General features: G+C 38.9%; 1 protein-coding gene across 1 annotated transcript in view; it reads left to right on the top strand.

Annotated features, from left to right (window-relative positions):
* Positions 1 to 6,497: 6,497 nt before the first annotated feature.
* DEUP1 (deuterosome assembly protein 1) overlaps positions 6,498 to 17,647 on the top strand; it is a 42,510-nt gene continuing 31,360 nt past the window's right edge. The window contains exons 1-3 of the mRNA XM_054187878.1: positions 6,498 to 6,541; positions 12,132 to 12,303; positions 13,662 to 13,757. Of these exons, the coding sequence (XP_054043853.1) occupies positions 6,498 to 6,541; positions 12,132 to 12,303; positions 13,662 to 13,757 (312 nt within the window). The remainder of the gene's footprint in view (positions 6,542 to 12,131; positions 12,304 to 13,661; positions 13,758 to 17,647) is intronic.

The following is a 17,647-nucleotide window of genomic DNA, read 5'->3' on the forward strand; positions in this document are numbered from 1 at the left end:
AGCAGCTGTGGTACAATATACAGCAACAGATGAAATGCACTACATGAATTTTAACAGTCTTTTCTCTTTTTTTAATTGCAGACAATGTCACAGACAAGAGAATGCTTCATTTTATAAGTAAAAAGAAGTTAATCAAGAAATATTCTTGTCTACAGAGAACTAGAAACCATCCCTATGCTGCTAAACCATAAAGTATTATTTTTATGCTGCCATATCAATAGCTACAAAGGAAAGACTATGCCATGCTAAAAGATGTTGCAGTAATGCTAAACATTATTAGGAGTTCCCAGGAAAATGGAAAGCTTTAAAAAAGAGATTTTTCTTTTGTGCACACATTATCTAGCATTAGATAGATAAGATTCAATGTGGCAAAGTGCTGGGTCCTGCACTTTGGCCACAACAACCCCCTGTAGCGCTACAGGCTTGGGGAAGAGTGGCTGAAGAGCTGCCTGGCAGAAAAGGACCTGGGGGTGTTGGTCGACTGCCGGCCAAATATGAGCCAGCAGTGTGCCCAGGTGGCCAAGAAGGCCAACAGCATCCTGGCCTGTATCAGGAATAGTGTGGCCAGCAGGACTAAGGAAGCGATCGTCCCTCTGTACTGGGCACTGGTGAGGCCCCACCTCAAGTGCTGTGTCCAGTTTTGGCCCCCTCACTACAAGAAAGACATTGAGGGGCTGGAGCGTGTCCAGAGAAGGGCAACGGAGCTGGTGAGAGCTCTGGAGAACAAGTCTTATGAGGAGCGGCTGAGGGAGCTGGGGCTGTTCAGCCTGGAGAAAAGGAGGCTGAGGGGAGACTTTATCAATCTCTACCACTGCCTGAAAGGAAATTGTAGCGAGGTGGGGGTTGGTCTCTTTTCCCAAGCAACACACGATAGGACAAGAGGAAATGGCTTCAAGTTGTGCCAGGGAAGGTTTAGGATGGATATTAGGAAAAATTTCTTCACTGAAAGGGTTGTCAAGCATTGGAACAGGCTGCCCATGGAAGTGATTGAGTCACCATCCCTGGAGGTATTTAAAAGACGTGTAGATGTGGCCTTTAGGGACATGGTTTAGTGGTGGTTTTGTCAGTGTTAGGTTAACGGTTGGACTCAATGATCTTAAAGGTCTCTTCCAACCAAAATGATTCTATGGTTCTGTGATTCTATGATTATTTTTTGTCATCATTAAAGAATGAGACAGAAAGATTAACTTGTAATTGTCACAGCAACGGCCCTAATGGCACCCTTATCTCCTTGCTGCATTCTCTCAGAGCTCTACCCTTAATTTTCAAGTTTCCTATTACAGGATGAATTGTTACAATTCTCCACTTTTAGACTACGTCCCAGCCTATAGTATGACTTATCAATCAGTTTACCTGGTAAATCCAACTAAATCCAAGCTCCTTCTGTTCTTCCCTTCAGTGATCTCACAAACAGCTTAAGAAAAGAGTAGTTTTCTGTTTAAACTGGAAACAAAATATTTAGAAACAGCACTTTGCCTCTATGCCTGTATTATGTCCGGATTTATCACCTCCTGCCAGTAAATTGGTTAGGCATCCTCAGAATCCTCAGGCAGATTTTATGCCTGTCTAATTTTCACAAACAGAAAACCCTGTTGCAAAGGTTCTTTTTTAAATGTCATTCTTCTCTTATTGCTTATGTCTTAGGGATTTTTTTCGTAAGTTTTATTGTCTCTCAGTGACTTCTGCATATTTGTTGATGGATGGCTTATACTGAGCAAATCCTATTCCTTTCTTTCTGTCACTTCTAACAGAGCTTCTGCAAATTAAGTTGGTATGTTCATAAACATCCAAAATAACACACAGAATGTAATTATAAAACTATTATAGAGCTGCTATGAATCCACCACATAAATATCACTAAACCCATGTGATTTCTATGCTGAAGAAATGAGCTTGTTTCTTATATGAAAGCTACACTGAGCCTACTGTAACAAAACGTTCAATCAAACTTGTCATCTGAGATTGCAAGCTCAGGTGTGAATATATCCTGTAAATAAAAACTGTATTTAAAGTTAAATACACAAATGCACTTAGATTTTACCTACCATTACATATCACACTACAAACATAACACATCTCAAAGAATTCAAGTGACAAATATCTAGTAAGGATAATCGGTAGGTATATAATCATTTATCACTTAAATCACTACTCAATTATGCTACTTCCTTAACACAACCTCTTTTATTCTGCTCTGGAAATATGCTATATTGAATTGTATATTATTGATTTATTATTAGAAATGCACCAAATTCTCAGAATGATTATTAGACTAAAAGCATTTTGCTTTACTCAGGGCTTCTTTAAACTCTCTTATTACAATTTGGTGGTGGAATGGACTTGTTAACAGAATTAATGTTTCCTCTCTTTCAGCAAAGCCTGTTAAAATAGCTATGTACTTCACAAATATCAACAAGAGCTCAGCAACCTCATGTAAAGACCACATCAGTGACAAAAGACATCTTGTACATCGAGACTCACTTTCCATGGTTCTCTCCAAAACAGCAACATTTGTGGTATATACTCTGTTGGCGTCAGGATACCTGTCAATAATGTGTTGCAACGCGACATAAAAGAGAAAAAGCAGAAAATAAATACAGAGTTGCAGATACTGAAAGATCAACATTTCTCTTTACACTACTTCTTCCAGTTTTTTTAATGGAAGAAAAAACAGTTGATCTCACCTTGCGTGCCCCGACCAGGCTGAGCAAGGGGCATGCTCTTGAAGGTATAAAACATTACGCCCCCTGGATCACTACTTGGCTTTCCCTTTATTCTCTTGTTACCAGCCAGTTGTGACAGTGGGTATCTTCCTAGCTAATTCCCCTTGTTTTCATACAAATATCAACATTGTACCTTGTCTTGTTTGACTTTTGGTCATACCCTGTTGTGTCCCTGCCCTGATCTACCTCCTTTTCTTCTGCAGAAATGTGCTTATAGCTTTCCATTAATTTTAATCTATAAATTGATTTCAAAGCAGTTTCCTTTTTTTTTTTTTTGCTGGCTAGCATAATTTGTAAAGCATGTGTAAAGCACATTCTTTAAAGTCAACAAGTAAAAGTTTTGGGTCTCATAAGACAAGCTCCAGTCAAGACATCGTGTGGATGAGGAAAAGCTAATAGAAAATGTCAACAATTTGATATGGGATTTTTTTAATATAGTGAATGAGATATTTAAAAGCACATCAGGGAGTCAGAAACACAACTCTGGATAATGGCAGTGGGAACTGTCCGTCTAAAAAGCTTTGAAAATGTTGATATGTAATTTTAAAATTATTTTTCTGTATTTTTTCAAGTTGCCCCCCCCAATTCTATTTGGGCATGACAGATGGAAGTTATATTTCTGAATAACTGATTACCACTGAGAGAGGATGAGACAGGGAGGAAATTAAAATATATGCACTGGGAATATGCCTGATAAATATCGCTCCAGATGAACAAATGGAAATTTGCCGGCAGTTACATTAAAAATTCTTCCTAGTACATAATACTTTAAATCATTCTAAATTCAAGTATTTAAAATAAATCAACCTAAGTTTCGCTATTTTTTTTTTAAATCTTAAACCAGTATTTCAATTAGAAGAAATTATATTTGAAACATTTCAGGTATCAAAAATCAAATGTTTCAGTGAGATTTCTTCACACTAATTCTATTACAGGAAGTAAATAATGAAGAAAAGTGTAATCACCGAAGTGTAATGAAGAAAATGTTTCCAGGGCTCGGAGTGCAGCAACTGGTGCTGCAACCTCCTCCCCTCTTCCCTAAGGGTTTGGCTGCCTGTCCTCACTGCCAGCTCTGACATGGTGCAGCCAGAACCTGGGGTCAAGGCCCCTACAAGGCAGAGCTGTGAGATGCTCTGCTGGGGGCCCATGCCCTCAGCTCAGGAGCAGCATTTCAGCTCAGGGCCATGTTGCTGTCTGAGCAATGCTGTAGCCGTGCCTGTGCTCAGCATCACACCTCGCTGCTCTGAATTTTGCCTTCCAGAGTCACCTCATATCTGACAAACTGTGGGCCTGTCTGGCCATCCCTTGGTTGTGGCGGACCCCAGTCACTGTCATTGTCCCCTTTGCTCTTCTGGCCGGGTGCTGTGGGACTGCGCTGTGTTGGGGAGAGCGCTGCCTGGCTCCCTCGGCTCTGGGCTCGCCTGCCATCGCCCAGCAGCTGCTCCTGCTGCTGCCTGACAAATAATGATCTAAAGCATTCCCAGGATATCCCTGAAATGAAATATAGCCATGAAAAAAAGCATAAAGCAAAAATAAAAACATTTTCAGTAATCTTTAGGCAAACTACAAAGGAAAATTGTCAGTTATTTTCTAGATCGACTAAGGAAACTTTATAATATTTTTAATTTTTAAATCTTCCATTTTAAAAAATATTTTTCATAATTCATAGCTTGAAACAGTACTTCTGCTGACACGACAATCATCTGCTGGAGCACCATAGGTAGGAACCAAACGAAATAGACTATTCCTTAGAACTGATATTAAAAATGGGGTTCACTTGGCTAATTGAAGTAAACAGTCCAAGCAAAACAAACAAAAAGCTTGAAATTTAGTGTACATAAATAGACTAGCAGCTCCCAAAAATGCTCCGTGCAATTTCAGGACAATAAAGTGAATTGTACTGTCCTGGTAGAAAAATTCCCTGGTGTTTGAAGAAATCTATAAACGCTAAGTTTGGAAGCACAATTTATTACTCTAAAAAGTCGAAATAGCTGTGATTCTTAGGAGTGTTTTGTTGTCGAATAAGAGACTGAAGTCCACAAAAATGTAAAGAGAAGCGTCATCCAAACCTAGGTCATTTGCACAATAATCTGAAAATCGTTCGAAGCCATTTTCCAAGAGCATAGCTAGTCATTCAGAAAGAAAAGGGTAATGTTCAGCCTTCTCATTATCTAGGAATAGTAGCGTTTTAAAGGGAAAAAAAAAAAAAAAGGAAAGAAAAATCCCCCACCCATCCTGCCTACTGATTTCTTAAATAATGTTAAAGCAAAAATACATGTTCTTTATCCCGGGTGACATTTCCTGAGGTAAAATCCACTCCGGCTTCCTTCCAGCCGATGGGCGGCCACCGGAGGACGCAGGACCCCACAAACAAGACAAGGGTGACACCGGGATGGCCGGGCCGCTCCCCCCGCGCCATGGCAGCTCCCTGCCGGCCCCACGGGACCTCGAGGCGGGAAGCGCCCACAGCACCCTCATGCCCGACCCCGCCGGGCCCTGGCCCTGCCCCAGCCCCGTCGCCCTCCCCTCGGCTCTCCGGCAGCTCCCCGCCGCCCCCTCCAGCACCCGGCGGCGGCCGGTGTCCGCCCCTAGGGCCACCGCCCCGGCCTCGCCCCTCGCCTTGCCCCGCTGGCCGGCCCGCCCAGCCGGCCCGCCCGCCTTCCCGCCTCGCCGGGCCGCCCTTCGCGTTACCGCGGCGACGGTCCTCAACGGCCGCTGGGGGCGGCGGGCGGGAGCTGGGGCGGGATGGGGGAGCGGGGGTAACCGGGCTGCGGAGCTCATGCCGCGGCCACGGCGACATCGGGTGCGAATGGAGCGACGGGGGGAGCGCGGCAGGTAACAGGCGGGGAGGGGGCGGCCGCACTCGCCGCCTGGCCGTCCGCGGGGGCCCGGGCGTCCGGGGCTGCCCCGGTCTCCTCAGGTGTCCGGCGCGGCCAAGGCTGCCCCGGTGTCTGTCACCTCAGGTGCCGGTCTCCTGTGGAGCCAAGGGTGGTGGTCCTGTGGCAGTGTCACCTCAGGTGCCAGTCTCCTATGGATTCAAGGGTGGTGGTCCTGTGGCGGGGTCACCTCAAGTGCCAGTCCCTATTAGAGCCGCGGCTGCCTCTGTGGCAGTGTCACCTCAGGTGCTGGTCCCCTCTGGAGCCAAGGGTGGTGGTCCTGTGGCAGTGTCACCTCACTTGCTGGTCCTCTGTTAAGAGCCACGACTGCCCCTGTGGCAGTGTCACCTCAGATGCTGGTCCCCTCTGGAGCCAGTCCTGCTGTGGCAGCGTCATCTGAGATGCCTGGTCTCTGGAAAGCCAAGGCTGCAGTGCCATGTGGCGGTGCCTGCACATCTGTATGTGGTGGTACCCGTGCCCTGGAGACCCCCAGTGCGCACCCCCATGAGGAATTAGGGCTGTTTCATGCCACCCTGTCACCCATAATGTGGCTGGTTCCTGTTCTTGCATGCAGCCAGACTTGCCCCACGTCCTTGTGTCCTGCTGGACCCACGGAACCAGACTGGTCCCAGCCACAGTCTTGTTCTGATCTTTCCACCTCCAGTACCTCAGTGCCGCACCAAGCGTGAGAGCTGCTGAGAAGTTCTGCTACGCCAGAAGTTTTAATTTTGCCTATTCCAGCCTGTAATTAGGGCTACATTCCCCTGCTCCTGAATTGCAGAAATGGAAAGCGTAGAACTAGCCAGTATGCACTACTTGGCTGTATAAATGCACGCATTTAAGAATCTGAATTATTTGATTTTTATTGTTTCAGCAGGTTAAAACAATGATTGGTAATATGGAGCTGGACCTAGAAGTGTTTCAGGAACAAGCTGTCGCTAAGTAAGTAATGAGTTACTGTCTGGGAGTTGCAATTGAAATTGGATATATATATATATATTTATATATATATATAAAATATAATGGAATTGAATTATATGGGTTTATTAAAAATGTGAATTTCTCAATTTCTTCTGCTTTCTATGCAAATGGAGAGGTTACTGATAATTAAGACAACACGTCTTATTGCTTTAGCTAATAACCTACTGACTATTTCTGTTAGTAAATTTTTAAAAATCTTCATATCTGAACAAAAGAGGAAAAAATGAAAGCTATGTTGGGTTTTGTTAAGATGTTAAGAAATGTTATTTTAAACAGTTTTAAAAAATAGTTGAAGTTGCTAGGCTACAGCAGTATAAACTTACATATCACAGCTCTTAAAACATTCAAAAATATTAAAAACAAGGCTATTAATTGCTAAAACTCTAGTCTTATTTTGCACAGGTAATAACCACAATTGTTCTTCCCAAGTATTAAGTGCATCTTTCAACACAACACAATCATCTTTTTTTGACATAATCCAAGTCTAATTCTTTTAGTGTTAATCTAAAAAAATATTAGTACAGCTCAAAATCTCTCTAAAGAAGTGTAAACATGGGTGAGATTTGATGTAGGGCCTCACCCCATCCAGGCTGTTCAAGGAACACAGCAATATAAAAACTACTTCCCCATATAATGAGCTAAATAGAATATTTATCTATCATAATTTGTAATTGCACTTACTACCTTTTTCCATATAAAACTATTTCTTCTATCATTGTCACCAAGAAGCAGTCCAAGGTAATATGATGCATATTAAGTGTATTAATACTTTTGTATTACTTAAAATAACAGAAACACTCATATTCTATCACACCTTATTCTGGCCCAAGAAAATGTTAATGGGATTTGAAAGTGTGCTCCGTTGGACTAAAAAATAATTTGCACACTTTTCATGGTAGAAAAAAATTGCTGCGGTAAATTATTATGTTCTTAACAATGTGGCCGTTTCTTTTGGCTTTGAGGGGCATTCTTTTTGTTGGTGCTGATTGGTAAATATAGTCATATAAAAACTTGAATTTTAAAAAAGATCAAAATATTGCTATTTTTTGGATACTATTTTAACAAAGCAGAAGCCTATTTCAGGAGTTCAGATCCTGCCTGGCCTTTGTTGTAATCAACATATGTGAAATTTCAGGCCATTGCAGATGAATCTAGAGAGTGATTTGTCCCACCATAAACCAGGTATTCTTGGTAGCTATGTACTTCCATTAACTATCCAAAGAATCTGGAGGAGTAGTTTGGAATACACATCCAAAATAATTTCTGATAAAGGCCTGGAGTTGGTAAAATTTATTATCTGGATTGTGGTTTGTCTAAATTTGGAAACCTGGATTTTATGTGCAGATAAATAGTTATTAATGACAGCAGAATATGAATCATCTCTGTTTTCACCAATATGGAAACAGAATAAAAGAAGACTAAGAGCTTGCCTACATCACTTTGGAAATGAAATACCTTTAAGTTCTTTGAGCTTTTTCAAAGTAAATGCAACCAAAAAAAATAGCTGCCTCTTGCTTAAGTACAAGTCATTACTTCCATGTATGAAGAATCCATCTGATGTATGCATTCAGCAAAGTGGGAACACTCGATGCGTATGGGTAAGAAAAACACATATACTTCTTTGTTTTATGGGAAAACTTGTTCTTTGTGTGTTTGTTTACTTGATGGCATATTAAATAAAAGATACCAGAGTTTTCCACATTCCACATCCAGTCATCAAAATAAATTCTCATGATTGTGATACCATATGATTTTCCATATTCTGAAGGGGTTAATTATCACTCTTTTCAAAACACTGAATGGACTAAAGTAGTAGTTACAACGGCTAGTAGTATCTCTATGCTAGTGGGGGGGTTAACTGCCAGATACATCTTTATGCAGATCTGTTTGTAACGCCATAGCCATGATACGGAGTAGTTCTCATAGTAGAACGGCAGCAGTAATCTACAGCTTCAGGTAGATTCAGGTAATTTTTCACCTGCAGGGGTACCTAGAGGATCTACGTGAGGAAGTAGAGAGAGAAGGTGCAGATAGACTGAGAAGCTGTTTCAGAAGGGATTTTTCCTTCAACGGCTCCCTTTTATATATTGGTGGTTCTGGGTTCAAGAAACATGCAAGAACTGTTGAGGCAAAACTGATGATCTGAGAGACAGGTGAGACTTAAGAGGAAGATGTCAGCTATGGTGGGTCTGAAGGGGTAACCTGATGATCCGGGCTAGCGGTTGCATTTGCACTTGCATGACAATATTTAGATGATTCATGTGACAAGCAATAAAGAAAAGTACCTATTTCTGAAGGCTAAAATCAGATAGTGGAGTCATTGCTGGTGGTTAACCAAAGTGTTGCCACCTGACAATACATGAGGCTGGAAGGGCACAGCTCCTTACAGCAGTATCAAAGAAAAGGTAGTCGTGATGCAGTATTGCTTCATCGTCTGTTTTCAAAATCCCATTTTGTATTCCACCCAGAGGGAATCCAAGTTTGCTGCGTCATTAATGCTATTTTGAGATGAGTTTCAGGCACCTGGGGAGGGGGACATTTTTGTTTAGTGATATGTACGTCACAGTGTACTACTTGCTTCCACTTTGGTTATTACCATTCTGTGAGTCATATTGAATTCTAAAATGCCATTGCTAACAGTTTTAACATTAAAAATGCATTAAGATTTATACATGTATTTAAAAAGCCATTCCAAGCTTAACATTGATAAAGTTTCAAGCATTTGTTGATATAAAAAAGTTTTAAAGAATTTAACTTAAAAAAATCCTGTTAAGTTTTAATTATGATATTGTAAGTCTAACAAATTTGCTCCAGTTTCCTGTAATAATTATCAAAACAAGGGATATGCACCATTTAAGCACCAAAAAAAGAGATATTCAATAAACACATATCCATGTTAAAGAACTCTTTTTTTTAGTGCAGTGCTTTCAAAAGCTGAGCACGCAGGAGATGAAACGCAGAGTGGGTGGGACCAGCGCTTGACCCAGAGCACAACCTACAGACGGGGGACTTCATTCTGTCTGCGTGGGCACTGGGAGGGCAGACATTTGGAGAGCTGAGTGAAGAGCTGGGCTGTGAAAGATAGCCAGAAAAGAAAGGAAGCATTTTCATGCTGGCCTTCACACAAGATGGTGGTATCAACTACCAGCAGTAAAAGCATCTGCTTACATTAAGGCTTGGTTTGCACAGTCACTTCCAGTAGAGGACCATGTTAGTTAGTGCTGGCAGCACAATCAGCAGTTGAAGGCTCACTGGCAATAGGGATATTACCTCTTAGCGCATGGCTCAGTTTGTGTTTGGTTAAGCGCAGTTCTGCTAAAGTAGAGTTCCTAATTGCTTGGCACGTTCTCGGTTGCAATGTCCCCCAAAAACACATGCCAGATTGTAATATTTGTGACACGAAATGACATTCTCTGCTAATTTTAGGTATTGAAATCCTCTCCAACACTTCCTAGGATGGAGCAGTTGCAGGCATACTGCTGTGCTTTTTATCGTTAACCCTTTTGTAGGTTGCTGTTACATTATTCAGATGGTGCACCATCTTTTGTCTCTATGTGACTGTCTCTATGGCAATTATTTCATAAAATAATAGCTATGCTCATTTTAAGGAAATAGCTATGCTCATTTTAACAAACCATCACGCCATAGAGATATTAAAATGACTGCAAACTGATGCAAACTGAGTGATCTTAAAGGCACTTTATATGCACACAGAGGTGCACGCAGAGGAGTGTACCATCAGCAGTCAAGAGAATACACAGCTTTTAAATTTTTATAAATTGAAGAACCAATTAAATTATAACTAGTGGCTATCACTTTTACTTTTGGGGAAAATGTCAGTGAGATATTATTAAAAGGAAAATAGAACATGTCATGACTCAAAACAGTGTCACAGCATTCTTAGATTATTTTAAGTGAAGAAACTTGTTTATCAGGAGGTTAATATCATGAAAAGTAACAGGTTACAATACACTTTTTTTACATTAGTTTAGATTTCAGGAGGGATAGTTAACAAATCTGTGAAAGAATACAATTGCTGGTTTTATCTACAGGAAATTTGATGCAGGCTTCTAATCAAAACCATAAAAAGAAAGAAGAGACTTGAAAATTATGCAACAGTATGAGGAAATGGAAATTAAATGCAGATTAAATTTCCGTTGTACAATGAATAGTCACTATGACAGATGAAAAAAGTGAAGAGAAAGCAGTTGTACCACTTAGAGTTTACTAACAGTATAACTGGTTGACAGTGGAAAACCCCCATTGATTTTATTTGTACCTTCATTTAGATACGGCAGTAATTGGATATAGTAATTTCTAAATCATTGGAGAAGGAAAAATGCAGAAATTTTTGCAATTATCAGATCATACCATTGAAAAGAGTAATTTGAAGATTTTAAATGAGATTTTTTTTCATGCCAAGTTAAGGCTGCAGCGACTAAAGATGACACATTTCAATACATTCAATATGTGATAAACTTAAAATAGAAGTATGTCTTCTAAAGAAAGCAATAAAGTTGTATACTAGGGTAATTTATAAATAGAATCTCTTATTTAGAAAAAAATGTGAAGCAATTAAAACTAGAACAGGAAACAATAAGGTATAAAAAAAGCTCTAAAAAAAGAAGTGGAAAAGAAGTGGAAAAGAAGTAGAAAAGTTTATCAACAGTAACTGATATGAGAACAGGGTATGCAAATAACAGATGCCACTAAAAAATTGTGTGGAAAGTAAATGTTTACAGAAAGTGAAATGAAAGATGCTACTCCTCAAAAGTTTAAAAATCCATCACATTATTCCACTGGCTAAAAACAGTCAGTTAAAGGTTTTCCTTCACTCCAGTGAGATACATGCCCCTTTTGGTACTTAGTATAAAAATATCTACATCCAACATTCAATGAGCTCTGAACACACTAAAAATGCTTAGAACGTGTGGTATTTTCAAAAAAACATGAAGTTGATAAAACTAATTAAGCACACGGTCCCCCCAAAAGACAAGCTCTTTTTCAAAATGCACTCATTTCTGTGCTTTCTAGTAGCATAAAAACTTACTATTATTGTACAGGTCGCCTTGTTCTTTAAGTCCTTTTTCCACAAAGAGAATGGGAAAACAACGTGTAAAAGTCAAACAAGCAATTTAGAATTGTGGCTTGCTTTCGAGCCAGCTGTCTAATAAATTCCATCAGCAAACTCTGCTTACTGGGAAGTCCTGTGCCCATAAGCAACTTAGTATTCAGCTTCTCCTACTCTTGCCCATTGAGGTTTGGGCCTCGATAATTTCAACTCGTCTTATGCTCGTTTAAAAGTTCATCCCTGGAAAAGTGAGAGGATATCAAACCATTTAAGCTAGGCAAAAAGTCCATGCTAAATACTCTGGTTTTGATTCCACTTACAATTGAAGGCATCATTTAGCTTTCCCATTTCTTTCTTTCTCATGTTGAAAAGTAATTCTTTCCAGAAGAATTAAAATAAAATCTTAGCCATGTAAATAAAAATTTGTTTTCTCCCTTATTCTTTATTTGAAAAAAATATCTTTTTTTTTTATATTATTAGAGCTTCTCTGCGTGAAGCTGAACTTCAGGAATTAGTGCATCAAATTGACAGCACGGTAAACAGCAAGAAAGTGGAATGGGAAAGGAAGATGAAAGCTTTAGAAGCAAAGATGGATATCCAGGATCAAGAATTAGCAAGTGCCCAAAGCAAACTGGATCAAAAAGGTCAAGAGGTATTTAAGAATATCACATGCTGTAAAGAAAGTATTTATTCTGGGAGTTAGTTAATAGTATGCTCTAAATGCTCTATAAGGAAACCTGTTTGTTCTATCATGTAAAAATACCAAACACCTTTTAAAGGTCACTAATTATCCTTAGTGTTTTGTTTTAAAGTGTGCTTGTGTTCTGAAAAGTGGTTGTAAAAATGTCATTGGAAGTCTCATATTTCTTCTATTCCCCTAAAGTCTAAATCAAATATTCCTAGTTTAGCTCTAAAAAGATAATTTGATGTTTTTTCTAAATGCCAACACTTCTAGCTTCATCAGAAATTTTAAACAGAAATATGCAGTTCCAAAAGTTTCACAAAATTATGTCTTTGTAATTCCTGTTTATACCTGATTTTTATCTTTTTACATGATATTTCTTTGTATCATAATTTTAATATTAATAGTGAAGATTCACATTGTGTTACCAATTAGACTTGCTTATCAAACTGAAAGCCCAGTGTACCTGATATTATCCATACTTCACAATCTTGACTGCTGAGAATTCATTCAGAACCATCAGTAAATCCTAGCACAGTGTTCAGCTCTAGCTCAAGACATCTGAAGTTAGGTGTTTACACGTGGGCATCTTTCTGTGAGCTAGCTGTCCAAACTGCCAAGTGGGAGTTTTGAAAATGAAAGAACTCTCCCTCATGAGCAATTAGGAACTTGCCCTTAGTCATTGCAGTCAGAGGAGCCAAGAGAATAATTCAGATAGCCAGTCCTTAAAGTGTCCATTTATTTGCCTATACAAAGATGTTATCTGAAATATTTTAGCATATTCCATCTAGCTTCCAGCTGTGCCTCCAGAAAAACACAGGTGTCATGTATGCTCTTTGTCATATTTCTTAGACCTCTGGGAAACTCTTAGATAATTCAAGATAGCTCAAATGGCACTGTACTTAGCAAGCTGAAATGAGTCTACAGCATCTTCCAATAATTTTACATAAGTAGCTGAAAGTCATTTATATGATTATACAAGCCACTTAAGCAAAATTTTCACAATGGGGCACAGCAGTTCATTCGTATAGTTGGTTCAGAAATGCTTTCATTAGATGGTCTTTCATGGCAGAATCATATAGTACTATCATTAAATCATAACGTAAGCATACAATGAGATTTTTTACTATAAAATCCCTAACTCGATGCTGACACAATCTCGGTTTGTGGTATCCGGTTTTATTATTAAGATACTGAATGAATATATGTTTTTAATATCTATCTTTTAAGCAACGGTCTTTTTTCAAAGTTTCAAATCACTATTCCAAAAATGACATATTTTGGAGCACTTCAGAAAAGGTAAATTTGAATGCTTATTCTAACTCTAGGTAGGACTACTTCGACAGAAACTGGAAGACTTACATAAAACTAAATATGAAATGGCTCAGAGTTATGAAATTCAGCTTCAGGCACTGAAATCTCAAGTAAGAAAAATGTCTGTTTCATTATTTTATGATTGCAGTATAAAGAGTTTATACATGCCTAATGATACAGGCTCCATTATCCTTTCTGTACTGACATGTCCAAACTCTTTGGATGGATTTTGATGTAATTGTGACATCTGTTACGAAGACAGATACTTGATTTCCTGACTTTCGACTACTAACCTAAAACCGTGGTGAATGAATAAAATAGATAATTAGATTCATGCTAATAAGACTCTGATGCACATTAGGAATTTTAAGACTTAAACTATTCTTGTCATGTCTTTGCTCTAATTTTTTCTGGTTTTAGTTTGCCTGATTGACAAGGATTGTTAAAGTGCTCTGATAGCTTTCCATAAGGGAACATAGTATCAAAACTAGAGTAACCTGGATTATTGACATTGGTAATTTGTTTTGGATTTATTTATTTCAGTGCGTGCTCACAGCCCAGAAAGCCAACTGGATCCTGGGCTGTATCAAAAGAAACATGGCCAGCAGTTTGAGGGAGATATTTTCACCCTTTACTTTGCTCTCAGGAGACCCCACCCTGGAGTACTATATTGGGGTCCCCAATACAAGAAGGACATGGACCTGTTAGATTGAGTCCAGAGGAGGGCCACAAAAATTATCAGAGGGCTGGAGCACCTCTCATGTGAAGACAGGCTGAGAAAGTTGGGTTGTTCAGCCTGGAGAAGAGAAAGCTCCAGGGAGACCTTACTGTGGCCTTTAAATACTTAACGGGGACTTTTAAGAAAGATGGAGATAGACTTTTTACCAGGGCATGTAGTGACAGGAGAAGGGGCAATGGTTTTAAAGTGAAAGAGGGGAGATTTAGATTGGACATAAGGAAGAATATTTTTTTTTTTAATGCGGGTTGTGAGACGCTGGAACAGGTTTCCCAGAGAAGTTGTGCATCACCCTTCCCTGGAAGTGTTCCAGACCAGGTTGGATGTGACTTTGAGCAACCTGGTCTAGTGGGAGGTGTCCCTGCCCAGGGCAGGGGGATCGGAGTAGATGATCTTTAAAGGTCCCTTCCAACCCAAACCATTCTATGGTTCTATGATTCTATGCATCTGTTTGGCTGTCTTTGCTCTGTGCCTGTATTTTTGTCTCTTCATTATTTTCCACTTCAATCATGAATCTAAATTCTTAGGAAACTTCAGTCTATTCTGTTTCTCAGATTTTAACAAGTTAACACACACAATCCTACATTGTTTTTCCTGCTATTCTACCGTTTCCTTCCCTGGATTACCCCACTGGAGATTTAGTGTTTTAATTAAAAATTTCCAATCATCACACTTATCCTAGAATCATCTTGGATTGCACAAGTTGAATATTGTTATTTTCATTTAGAGGTGATAACCTTTACCACCCAAATCCATCAAACCAATAAATTTATAATTTATTTTTAAGATTATATTGTCTTTAATTTGTTTCTTTCTTTTATATACGGAAATTGATTTGGCAAACAGTTCTGTGAGTAGAGAGAGAATGTTTTGGTTATTTATGTAATTAACACTTCTAAACATTTGGGAAAGTAGCTAGAAACAAACGCTGTTTTATAGTTTACACAAATTACAGAAAAAGAAACAACATTTTAGCATGATTATTGAGAAGATAAACATCATACAATGAAAAAAGGTGTGACTTTTTACATATAAGTTTTAAGGTACCTCTAGGAATGCAAAACTATCCCCCCAAATACAGCAGATATGTCTTTTCTCATCCTTTTTCACATTTCCTGCAATTTTTTCACTTTTTTTTATCTTATCACATGCTAAAAATGACTGGGTTTATGTTACATGTTGTTGCTAAGAGCTTCATTGTAATTGAACTTCCTGAAATTGAAACTCCAGGTCATTTTTCATAAAGCTTTTGATTTTGATTGAAGTTGTTATTTGCCCTACAAGTCCATTCCGTGGTCAAATATGATGTTTTCTCTTTGTGTTTTTTATAAAGAATCCGACACTTCCTAACCTACAAGCTTCCCTCTGTACCCCTGATTATACTTGCCAAGATTCTCCTTTTTAGTTACCGCTCAGATCACCTAACCTTTCTTTGAGTGTCCTGATTGCTGCTTCTTTTACCTTTATGCAAGCTTTGATTTCTAGCTCTTAAGAATATACATCACTTTCCCAATCTATGCCTCCAAACATTTCCTTCTCTCTCAGCCATCCCGTTTATTTTACCAAAGGTTCTAGCACTGATGCCATTTGCATTTTCTTTTCTGTTCCTATTCCTTCCCTTTCACCAAACCGTATGTCTTCATGAAATACCCATCCAGTACCCATCGAGTGAAGAAGGAAACTTTTAAGTGCCTAAATTAGGAGGCCTGCTTAGATTCCCTAGGTGGGAAACAGAAAGTTTGCCTGATAGAACAATTCCATGCACCTTTGCTAGACAGTAGGACTATCCCACTCTGCTCCTCTACCTTTTACTATGTCTCCTTATTGAGTTTTTCTTAAATTGCAGTGCTGCAGAGTCTGCAATAGAATGACTTTAATGTCCCTGATTCTCAGCTGCACAAACTCATATCTAAAATACAGAGCTTCCCTGACAATATTAATCTTTGCCTTATCTCCTTTGTCTCCCTTTCTTTTGGTTCTTATCCTCACTTAAAAGTTATACCTCCTTCTACACTATATAATCTTAAAAGCTACAATTTAGTTTGGCACAAATGGTGTAAGTGTTACTATTTCCCAGTAGCATTGTATCTTTCTCTGCAGAGGTATTCTTAAAATGCCTCCCAGTTTTTCTTCCTTCTTAATCTTGGTAGACATAGAGATCACTTTTTCTAGCTCTAAGAATGCTAGGCTATTCAGGTCAAATTTCTCTCTGATATACTCGTTCTGTGGTCCTCAGTGCTTTCTACCCTTGCTATTGATAAAAGTAGCTGTTTAATGAGCAACTTTCCCACTGAATTGATTATGTCCAATGCAGTAAAACCTGTATTTTTCTTGTATTAGGGAAATAATTCATGATGCGTGGCCTGAAATTCTTAGGCCACACTGCTGCACTCATTCAAAGGTACAACATTTTGCCATAATTAGATAGGAAAAACTTTAGGGGTTCATATTCATCACTTTCTTCCTTCATTTTTTTACCTCTATTTATGTTTAGTAGTTATTCTCATTTTGAAAATGACAGAAATCCCTCATCAAAAGAACAAGAATCCATTCTTGCTCTAAGCACTTCAGCAACTAATTGCCTCTCATAGACATTTAAAAGCTAGATGGCTACGACTGAGCTACCTCAGGCTCCCTTTAGAATCAATGAAGGGAAATGGACACCCCTAGAATATAATTCATGTCAATGTATGATGAGAATTTAAGATAGCTGAAATGACTAAGCATTTGGAGGCAGCTTTTTCTAACACAGTAGCTCAGTCTTGGATGTCTGACTTTCGGAAATCTAAACTTAGATGAATTCTACCCCAAAACTCATGAAAATGCCTCTATTTTTTATTTATTTATTTTTGAATTGTACAGCATGCATATAGAACAACTTAGATCTTATCTTTAAAGCAAATATCTATTATTAAATGGAAAGATTCTTGGCTTTTAGTCTAGTTTCCGGTCATGATAACATTCAGACTATAATCTGTCTAAAATATCCTACTTTCATTAAATAAATCTAATATTCAAACTAAATTTTCTCATTTTGGCCATTCTTTTCCTTTTTAGGCTGATTTTCTGAAGTGTTGGATCCTATATTTCCTAGCCTTTTCAGCAAGAACAGTCTTCTGAGTTTACTCTTCCCAGGCAGTTCACATATGCCATAATATATTCAAGAGCAAAACTCCTGTTATTTGCAAAAGGATATCTTTCTTCCAAAGGCAATGAGTTCCATGTTGTTTTGAGCCTGGATACTCCAACCCATTTTAAATATTT

The sequence above is a fragment of the Rissa tridactyla genome, chromosome 1 (assembly GCF_028500815.1).
Source record: "Rissa tridactyla isolate bRisTri1 chromosome 1, bRisTri1.patW.cur.20221130, whole genome shotgun sequence".
Lineage (NCBI taxonomy): Eukaryota > Metazoa > Chordata > Aves > Charadriiformes > Laridae > Rissa > Rissa tridactyla.